The sequence below is a fragment of the Salmo salar genome, chromosome ssa09 (genome assembly GCF_905237065.1).
Source record: "Salmo salar chromosome ssa09, Ssal_v3.1, whole genome shotgun sequence".
In the NCBI taxonomy this organism is placed as follows: domain Eukaryota; kingdom Metazoa; phylum Chordata; class Actinopteri; order Salmoniformes; family Salmonidae; genus Salmo; species Salmo salar.
Window position 1 is genome coordinate 115,035,340 of NC_059450.1, and position 11,048 is coordinate 115,046,387.

At 44.8% G+C, this 11,048-nt stretch overlaps 1 protein-coding gene across 3 annotated transcripts; it reads left to right on the forward strand.

Moving 5' to 3' along the window:
* Positions 1-226: 226 nt before the first annotated feature.
* Positions 227-10,470, forward strand: LOC100380715 (v-rel avian reticuloendotheliosis viral oncogene homolog B). 3 transcript variants are annotated; one of them, XM_014213472.2, is made up of 11 exons: positions 227-371; positions 1,941-1,952; positions 2,189-2,376; positions 4,069-4,398; positions 5,159-5,325; positions 5,528-5,619; positions 5,761-5,892; positions 6,073-6,177; positions 6,395-6,610; positions 6,762-6,833; positions 8,585-10,470. In XM_014213472.2, exons 3-11 carry the CDS (start codon positions 2,314-2,316, stop codon positions 9,076-9,078), a joined length of 1,671 nt encoding a protein of 556 aa, XP_014068947.1. In that variant the 5' UTR covers positions 227-371; positions 1,941-1,952; positions 2,189-2,313; the 3' UTR covers positions 9,079-10,470. The 3 variants fall into 3 exon arrangements, with proteins under 3 accessions (XP_014068947.1, XP_014068946.1, XP_014068948.1); XM_014213471.2 differs by lacking the exon at positions 227-371 and adding an exon at positions 408-1,460; XM_014213473.2 differs by lacking the exons at positions 227-371; positions 1,941-1,952; positions 2,189-2,376 and adding an exon at positions 3,222-3,554.
* Positions 10,471-11,048: the final 578 nt, after the last annotated feature.

The window sequence follows — 11,048 nt, forward strand, 5'->3', positions numbered from 1 at the left end:
GAAGTTGCAGAATCCCCCCCCCCCCCCAAAAAAAAAAAATCCAAGGTTGGCTTTCTCAGCTGTTGCACAAGGTGTTCATTGTTGTAAGTTGTAAGGTATCCCTTTATGGTATTTGTTAGTTCAACATGATTAATTGTTGTATTCTAGGACCTACAATAGATACATATATTCAACCACAAGGGTGTACTAATGAGCTATGCGAGATAGAAAAAAAGTATCATAATAGAGGACTACTGAAAGTATATTATTTCAGTGTCGATAAGGGAAGGACATGTTAAATGAAAAACATGCCAGCCAGACAAGCCCGTGTATGAATCAAACATATTTGCATATGAATGGTGTGGAAATTAGCTGACTTTGTGATCTGTAAGGTAAGTAACATTAATGTGCCAAACAGGTCACACATTTTCTCTGCTATTTCCGAAACGTAGCAACGTTTAAGACATGGATTTCATGTTCTTGAAATGTTAATTAACAAGATACCCAAAAGCACTTGGAAGTAATGTTTTCATCCTATTAGCTAAACAAAACTCGTTTAAAACAGCGAAATTGTCGCGGTAATGATCTCCAAAATTCGATGCATTAGGTTGATATAGCAACGAACGCTAATAGTTTATCGAATCCCATTGTGATTTGGCGGGACACTTTTTGCCATGACACCCCCCATAGATTATTTTTTTTGTCACTCTTACGTCAACATAATTTCTCTTATGCCCCCCAGAACGCTAGGGCCAGTGCTGTTTGGAGGTGTGGGTATGCAGACCTGCAAATATTCCTGACGTTTAGCACAATGACGTTTCGCAAATATCCCACTCTATTTTTCATTAAACAATGAAATATACTTAACTGTTTTCTGAAATATACTTGGTGCAAGTAGATATATTTTAAAGTACAATAATCGATCCCATTGTGCGTAAAAACCGGCCATGAGGAAGGGTCTTTTTATATATCAGGATATTCACACTCGGGTCATTGCACTTGTGGCTATTATACTACAGTAGTTTGCAAAATATAGTTGATGGAATGAGCCGTTATCTGAAGTTTCTACATGGCTACTGCCGGCACAACACTGCCGCTGGGGGTTTCCCAAGAAGTGATGTAAGGGGATTTCCACCCAACCGAACAGCCAGTCAGATCCATCCAACAAGTGCGGAACTAAACGCACACTCGAACAGGGCGCTCGTGAGGCGACTCATTTTATCCATAACATATGCACGAGCTCATCGCATGCAAGAGAGGTAGAATTTGTATGCTTTTTAAAAACGAAAGGTCAATTGAACCATATCGAAGTACGAGAGCGAAGAGAGGACAATATTTGATTGCAGTAGCCTACCATGGCCACGAAATGATCGGTCAGGGGAAATAGGGCATTCAAAAAAATACTCGAACAAGGTTTTCAGCTCCAGGACAAACATCGTAACGTGCCATGAGAAACATGAGTGTTCAAAACTGCACTGCAAGTAAGTGTCTTTTTCTTTTAAATAAACGGAATCTGAGTTATGCATCTACGGTGTCGCATGTGTGTTGTTCCACGTCATTCACATATGCACGAATAATAGTATAATTTTCATAAATGATTTATCTACTTGTAGTGTAAACGCATTGTCACGGGTCTGTGTCAAAAAGTGGACCGACAGCAGGCGCCCAGACAAGTGATCCTATAGTCTAAACGGCACACACTGCCATGCTATTCAATTGAGTTGTGTTGTCATTCTGTCTTCCCCAGCGTGACTGACAGTTGAGTAGAAGAGTCAACACCCACTTCAGAGACGTTACACTAGTCTTAGGCTACCTGTTTAACCTATACTATTACATTGTAATACATATACTTACCTGTTATACTTAGACTATTACAATCACTGTCATAAATGTATATAGTCTTGCCTGTCACAAAGTAATCATTAATGAGTTAACTCTTTTTCTCCCGCTTTGTACAACAGCAAATGACTTGGGTGAGTAGGCTATTTGTTATTAATGTATAGTTATTTGTTTTTTTAAATGGCAAGTAGGCCTATAGTCTAAGTACGGGCCTCCTAGGCCTGTGCATCATGCTCGTGGTTTGATGTAGCTGGTACTGTACACATACAGACATGGATCACACTCAGATGGCCAACCCACCAGCTCAATGTTTGCAGGCCCCATCAGCGTGTTTGCAGTCTCCCTCATCCCACTCCGTCTACTTTTTTAGACATCATTCAAGAGGTGATCTCTGCAGACCGAGAGTTTCCCTGTCAGGCCCAGTCTGGTTTCTGCCTCCCCGGACCTCCTCATCCCCCTGTAGACTCTGACCTCCAGGCCCAGAACCACAGGGCCATGCCCAGGCAGACCCCCTCCTTGACGCCCTCAGTACTGGTGCCAAGGGGCACGACCTCCAGGGTGAGTACCAGGCCTTTCGGGATCTAATACAAAAATATATATTCAGCCACTCTTGGAGGAAAATGGATGTTAAATAAATGATAGTTTTTGTTAGGCCATTGATTCATAGAGTTCAATAGAAAAATGGAGGGGTTTACTTTTTTGGTATTTGACATTTCATTAAGTTCCCCATTAGCTGTCGAAAAAGCAGCAGCTACTTTTCCTGGGGTCCACAGATGGCCTACACACCAGCTCAAAACTTGTAGTTGTTGTGTAGTGATTTGATTTGTTTCTGCAGCCACTCAGGTGGTCACATCAGTTCACACTGTCAGGGCTTGGTATCTCCGTTTGTTGTAATAGCTGGGAGATAAAGTCAAGAAAACAGCTAAGGTCTAGTCTTATCAGGGACGTGTGCTATCGCTTCCTCATGGGCTAGTTGTGGGAGCCAAGGCAGACAGACACACCTCAGGGATAAGTGAAACTCAATTACTCACAGTTTCCATGGATAAGCGTGGTGACTCAATTCACTGGTGCTTTGACCTTGTTATTATGCCCTGGGTTGCTGTTCTCCAATAGTCTGGAACTCACAGTGAGACAGTTGTGGTCTGTGTATATCTGTGAGTCAAAGCGGTGCCTTGAGATAGACTGTGAGCTGAGTTGACACACCCCCGTCTGCATGTTGTGGCATCTCGTGGGGGAGGTGGCAGAAAAGGAGAGAGAGTGTCATCTGATTCCTACTTTCGTTTTGAGTTCCCTTCCTTCCGGGACCCAACCCTTTCAGGGTGGAAGTTCACATTCGGAGGCTTTTCTAATTGGTCGATCTGCTGTAGATTATGTCAACTTCCTGTTTCCTGAACATGCGCCTCCCGGCTCGATCCTAGTTGCTTTTGTGTAGAGGCTCTAAGGCATGCCAACACTATTACTCTTACACACACACACACATATACTCCGCCTGTTGACGCTACTTTGAGGTGGAGCACAATGACCTCACACGCACCTCTTTTTGCTCATACAGCCTTATTAACTTCTGGCGGTTTGTTTAGACAGACTTGAGTTGTAGGGCGGCTTGTAATAACAAACGGAGAAGGCGATCCCTTAAGTCGGCCAGCTTTTTTTTCTTTGTTCCGGTTTGTTTTTGGTGAATAGATTTTCCTGTTGCTGGTCTCTAGGGATTCTTCAAACAAGCTGTTAATTAGAAGGTATGTGGTTGAACTTGGAGAGTGAAGGGCAAAGTGTGTGTGAGAGATTGCGTCTGTCTATAATGACCACAGGCCGTTTTTATTTATTTATATAAGTATACCATTTTGACGTATAAGAGAACCTAGGAGAAATGGGCAGATGGACAGAGCTAGAGAGATGGAGGCATGAAGGATGAAGAACAGTCATGCATCTCAGCAGCCTGAGCGGGTGGAAGGGAGACGGAAGAATAGAGGGGTTAACCAAAAACGGAAGGGGGTGCTCTCTAGTTTAACGGTTGAAAGGGGGGCAAGGCAACAGAATGTGTCAAATGAGGACATAGAAAGTGGTGTACTGAGTGGGAATATGTAGATAACCTGCATTGTTATTGTTTATCTTTGAAAACGCTCTCACCATTTTACTCTTAGTACCATCATGATGATGTTTTGGATGCAAAGTTAACTGTTTGTCGTCTGCTGTGTTCTTTACATGGATTTTTAAACATGGCCATTGACTTTAAATGACGTCTCTCCGCAGCCGCCCTGCTTCTTCCCTCAGCCCCAGCACCACTCTAGCACCAGAGATATGGCAGCACCTCGCCCCACTCGTGGGGTTTCTCACTCGGGCTCAAACCGACGAGGACGGTCCTCTGGTTCAGGGACTTCCAGGGGGCCAGATAGTCCCTCTCGACAGGCCCAGACAGACACAGATCTGCTGGAGCAGATCCTGGAGAGGCCCACCCTGGCTGTGGTGGAGCAGCCCAAAGAGAGAGGCATGAGATTCCGTTATGAGTGTGAGGGCCGCTCGGCAGGGAGCATCCTAGGGGCCTCCAGTGGGGACTCCAACAAGACCCTGCCTGCTATAGAGGTACCCAATAGATCCATATTGTATTTTGTCTTTATTTGAAGTTGATTGGAAACACTTTAATTTAAAACAACTTAGCGAAGTCAGTTAATGCCCTTACTCTTGTGATAAGGGACATCTTTCATCATGACCACTCTGTCAGGGCCTTGGTTTAACGTCTCATTAATATAGAACCTAGTCCTTATATTTGTTTACTGCAAGTTGTGTTCCCAATGTCATCCCTAACCTGCACTGGATTTGTATGTTGTGTGGGAAGTGGAAGGGGGTTAACGGAATGTACCATCTATCCCAGAATAAAGGTGTTTCCCCCCTTGTTGGTTTTGCTGCCCTCAACATGTAGAGCCTTGCTAGTGTAAGGAGCAGGGGCAGAGGGGAAGGGGGAGGAATTACATGTAACTGAAATAGAAAGTACCCCACAAATCCACATCTTTGTGTGGTTCAAACTAAGGGGATTACCCCCCCCCCACCCTTTAAACACTGTTGATTCGCACCCACATACTACAATTCAGACCGCATCCCTCTAAGATTAACACAACCAGACAAGTGTGAAGTTTGACAGTTGAAAGGGAGATGCACAGTTTTGGTTCATCACTGCACATTTATTCAGTTTTAATCATGCTCTCACTTGCGTTGGAGGAAGAAAGACGGTTTGATTCATGCATATCTCTCTCCTCCTCCTTCTCTTTCTTTGTCCCTCCCCCGCTTTCTCTCCCCATTTCTTTCTTGTCTTCACACTCTTTCCCCTCTCTCCTCCCTCTTTCAGCTCCAGGGTCCCATTCAGAACATAAAAAAAGCTATGGTCACTGTTTCCCTGGTGACCAAAGACTACCCGTACCGCCCACACCCCCACTGCCTTGTGGGTAAAGACTGTGCTGACGGTACCGGAATCTGTGTCATCTGCTTAAACCCTCACAGCAACCGACGTCACAGGTGCCCCTCTCTTTCTCTCCTCTATTCATCGCTCTTTTCTTGACAAGCGCATTTTCTCCCTTTGTCCACCAGAGGCCCATATCCTATGTCTTTCTCATTCATTCTTCACCTCTTTGGGAGTGCTTTGCCAGGAAAGTGCACTAGATTAGGTGTAAACATGTCTGTTTTTAATGGATGGTAACCGACCATGTGTTGTGTGCAGTTTCGCTAACCTGGGCATCCAGTGTGTAAGGCGGAAGGAGCTGGATGCCTCACTCGAGAAGAGACGGAATCAGAAGATCGACCCCTTTAAAAGTGAGTAGAGCCCTGACACACACACAAAGCACATCGCAAGCGCACACAGAACTTACCCAATTACATAAATCCAATATTATTGGACAATAAAGTTGTGTTGTCATTAGCAGTAGGGTAATATCCTCTCCTCTGTCCTCCCAGCGGGCCACTCTAAAAGCATCGAGGACATGGACATGAACGTGGTGCGGCTGTGTTTCCAGTGTGAGCTGGAGTGGGAGGATGGAAAGAGGGACTTCCTGAACCCCATAGTGTCCAACCCCGTCTATGACAAGAGTAAGATCACCCCCCTGCCTCCCAAACATCCTCCTGACACTGACAACTGTGCATGACTGCTTTTACAATAGTCTTCAAACGTGATACGAACCAGTACCGTAACACCACAGCTATGTAAATGTACTTCCTTCCTGAACCATCCAGCAGGTGCTCAGTGTGTGTGTGTGTGTGTGTTTACAGAGGCGACCACGACATCTGAGTTGAAGATCAACCGTCTGAACATTGTTAAAGGGCCATGCACCGGCAAGACTGAGATCTACATGCTCTGCGACAAAGTCCAGAAAGGTGAGATGGAGCCAGACTCCCAAGTTGTAATATACAAACACTGTGTTGAGCACGCTGATATCTAGCAAATTAAAGGGGAAGTCAAAATCCTGTTTAAACAACTAGATGGAAGTGGCACATGATGTGTAATGACACCTCTCTGGAAATACGCTGTTGAAGTCATACAGCCTGCAGGACTATACAAGCTGATTGGTGTGTGTGTGTGTTGTCTGCTCAGAAGACATAGAGATCATCTTTAAGAGGGGGTCTTGGGAGGCCAAGGCGGAGTTTGCCCAGACGGACGTCCACCGGCAGATTGCTATCGTGTTCAAGACCCCGTCCTACCAGGAACAGGATGTGGGGGAGGAAGTGGAAGTAAATGTCCTCCTGCGTCGTCTCTCGGACCACATGGACAGTGACCCCGTCACATTTACCTACCAGCCCGACAACACAGGTTAATACAACTTATGAATGTTATGTATATGATATCATAATGCTGTGTTATAACATGTTATGTATTGTGCAATAATATAACATTATAGAGACAAAAGCTATTCAAACAGAGGGATGAAAGATCTTTTTTTCTGTTTTGATGCCGTGTTCAGATCCATATGAAGTGAAGCGGAAGAGGAAGATCAAGTCGGACATCGGCTTCACAGAGAGGTCCTGTGTGGCAGGTGAGGATTGGCCTCGGCTCTTTCTTTTTCGAGCTTAAACTTCTGCACCTATTTCAGGACAGAAAGTAAAAAAGAAAATGAAAGCGAGAACAATAACAGCTGCTTACACAGCACCCTCTCCAAAATAAAAGACTACATCTGAGTGTCAATAAGGTGTTCTTATATTCAGTACATTCGGAAAGTATTCTAAGCCCTTGACTTTTTCCACATTTTGTTACATTACAGCCTTCAATTGTTGTTGTTTTTCTCATTAATTTACACACAATACCCCATAATGACAAAGCGAAAACAGGTTTTTTAGAAAGTTTAGCAAATGTATTACAAATAAAAAACAGAAATACCTTATTTACTTACATAAGTATTCAGACCCTTTGCTATGAGACTCGAAATTGAGCTCAGGTGCATCCTGTTTCTATTGATCATCTTTGAGATGTTTCTACAACTTGATTGGAGTCCACCTGTGGTAAATTAAATTGATTGGACATGCTTTGGAAAAGCACACACCTGTCTATATAAGGTCCCACAGTTGACAGTGCATGTCAGAGTAAATACCAAGCCATGAGGTCGAAGGAATTGTCCGTAGAGCTCCGAGACACGATCTGGGTGAAGGGTACCAAAAATGTCTGCAGCATTGAAAGTCCCCAAGAACAAAGTGGCCTCCATCATTCTTAAATGGAAGACATATGCAAATATCAAGACTCTTCCTGGAGCTGGCCACACGGCCACTGAGCAAACGGGGGAGAAGGGCCTTGGTTGGGGAGGTGACCAAGAAACCGATGGTCACTCTGACGGAGCTCTAGAGTTCCTCTGTGGAGATGGGAGAACCTTCCAGAAGGACAGCCATCTCTGCAGCACTCCACGAATTAGACCTGGTAGACTGGCCAGACAGAAGCCACTCCTCAGTAAAATGCACATGACAGCCCGCTTGGAGTTTGCCAAAAGCCACCTAAAGGACTCTCAGACCATGAGAAACAAGATTCTCTGGTCTGGTGAAACCAAGATCAAACCCTTTGGCCTGAATGCCAAGCGTCACATCTGGAGGAAACCTGGCACCATCCTTGAAGCATCGTGGTGGCAGCATCATGCTGTGGGGATGTTTTTCAGTGGCAGGGACTGGGAGACTAGTCAGGATCGAGGGAAAGATGAGTGGAGCAAAGTATAGAGAGATGCTTGATGAAAACCTGCTCAGGACCTCAGACTGTGGCGAAGGTTCACCTTCCAACAGGACAACAACACTAAGCACACAGCCAAGACAACACAGGAGTGGCTTCGGGACAAGTCTCTGTATGTCCTTGAGTGGCCCAGCCAGAGCATGGACTTGAACCCGATCATACATCTCTGGAGAGACCTGAAAAAAGCTGTGCAACGACGCTCCCCATCCAACCTGACAGAGCTTGAGAGGATCTGCAGAGAATAATGGGAGAAACTCCGCAAATACAGGTGTGCCAACCTTGTAGCGTTATACCTAAGAAGACTCGAGGCTGTAATCGCTGGCAAAGGTGCTTTAGAAAAGTACTGAGTAAAGGGTCTGAATGCTTTTGTAAGTGTAATATTTCATTATTTTATACATTTGCAAAAATGTCCAAAACCTGTTCTTGCTTTGTCATTATGGAGTATTGTCTGTAGATTGATGAGGAAAAAATACAATTTCATCAATTTTAGAATAGGACTGTAACGTAACAAAATTTGGAAAAAGTCAAGTGGTCTGAATACTTTCCGAATGCACTGAAAGTCCTTTCTATCACCCACAGTTGAAAATGTGGCTGCAGCAGGAGCCTCCACCTCTCAGCCATTCGAGCCATTCACCTTCCCCCCAGCAGAGAGCCAGCTGGTCCCAGAAGAGTTGCATCCTCCTGCCCAGTCTGGGGCCTCCACCATGGGGGAGATCCACTACAATGACCCCCAGGAGGACAACTTCTTCAATGAGGACGTGAGCCCAGACGACATCAATATGCTCTCACGAATTCTGTTCAATGACCCTGCCCTCCTTGGCTTTGGCCAGGAACTCAACTCCAACTTCACCCCAGGCGTCATGGACATGAACTTTAACTTCAACCAGGGTGGGTCTGGGCAGGACTTGGGCTACTATAACGACCTGCAGTTCAACCAGCTGGTCAACGAGAATCAGGCCTCTCCGATGGACCTCCTCCCACTGTTACTCCGCGGCTCCGCCCCTCAGGACCAGGGCCAGTGTGATAACGAGGGGTGTGATTTGGTCCAGGTAAAGACAGAGGGGGACCTATGAGGACAAAACGTAACCCGTTAAGACTGAATGTGGCGCAAGTGTAGCCCCTGAACTTTAAGGGGCTTTTGTTGTGTTGCTCCTCAAACCAGAAGTGTAGGGTGTGTAAAGTCCTAACTCTGCCCTGTGACAGTCATCTCACCCAAATAAAGTACTGTATGAGAGTTTGAACACACACAGGTAATAGCAGTAGCAGAGAAACCTTGTACCCTAACGGTGTGGTTACCCCTTGCCCCCAAAGGCCTCGCTGGATGAGGCTATAATCCAGACCCCTGTCCCCCCCTCTTCCCACACACGACCACTACCAGACCCTGAAAGGATACGTTTCAAAATGTCTGCCCTGGCCCAAGTCTCTGAGTGTACTGTGCTGCCTTCACCATGCTGCTAACGTTAGCCTAAGGCTAATAGCCGTGATCAGCACAGCACTCACGGATGACATGTAGCTTTAGCTCCTCCGGGGGACCAGAGTGATACTGGTGGAGGCGAGTTGCCCTTCCATTAGGCTAGCCATGGATGTTAAGAACGATTCCTACCTACCCATTGTTATTACTACCTGTGGTGATTAGGGGACCATGCAGTGCTCTGACCAAATACAAAATGGACACACAAACTCAACCCTTGTCTGCCTTGCCAGTTTTCCTTGTCAGGCTCCGTCCTTACTGTGTGTATATATTGTGACTGAGGCAGACTTCCACAAGGACCTGCAGGAAATCCCTGATTTGAGAGTTCAACTGAAGGAAAGCATAACTAAGGGCTCGATTCAATCCGTATCGCGAATGTTCAGCGCTATAGCGCGATTGAAATTTAAAGGTAATTTCCAATTGAGCTGACACATGCACCATTTACCACGAATGCAGTCTCTGTGAATGCAGCATCATTGCCTTTAAATTTATATCGCACTGTAGTGCGGATCTTCAGCACTACAGATTGAATCGAGCCCTAAGCATTTAATTGTTGGCGCAAGACAACCTGAAAACTAACCCTCTGTGGAGAAATTGTTAAATTAAAGGGACCAACTACAAATGCTGTTTATTTTTCACTTTCCATATGTGATATTCTTTGTTGTATAGTCAAAGTTGTATAGTCAAAGTTCCTTTCTTTTGACTGGTATCTGTAGTTTTTGAATGTTGACATTAGTTTTAACCTCTGGCTCACCTGTTGACTCTGTTCATTGCAATAACCAATCTCCATGTACAGTAGAAACGACCATAGTCCAATGCGCTGTCCATCTGTAGTTCCAAGTGTTAACATTGTTCAGATTATGTTCTGTGTATGTTCAGATTCTGAACAGCTTCTTTGTACACTGTATCCCAGACTCCACCCTTCACACTGTAGTGTTTTGATTTTTGTCATTAGTATTTCAAAAATAAAATGATTCCAAGTCTTCATCTTAAACTCTGGTCACATCAAGTGGGTTTTGTTGTTGGTCATATAGGCTATTTAATATTAATTACATGATAGCTTTATTCATTTTGTAAAAACCTAGCTGGCCACTGACAAAGGAGAGAGAAAAAGAGAGAGGGACTGAATGAAACACAGAGGGAAAGAGGCAAAGGCTGTGGGAGAACGGGGAGCCAGACGAGTTTCTGTCCTCCTGGGTCCGTCTTTGTGTTCAGGCACTACTGCTTTTAATGCGATCCTATTTTTAGCTGCCGGCTTTTGTTGCCGGGTCATAGTCCAGCCCACTCACATTCCTAAAGCCTCACGCACATTCACTCCAAAAACAACGTGACTTCCCCTAACCTCACCAACACAACACAGTCTTGTACAGTGAGGGAAAAAAGTATTTGATCCCCTGCTGATTTTGTACGTTTGCCCACTGACAAAGAAATGATCAGTCTATAATTTTAATGGTAGGTTTATTTGAACAGTGAGAGACAGAATAACAACAAAAACATCCAGAAAAAAACGTCAATGTTATAAAATGATTTGCATTTTAATGAGGGAAATAAGTATTTGACCCCTCTGCAAAA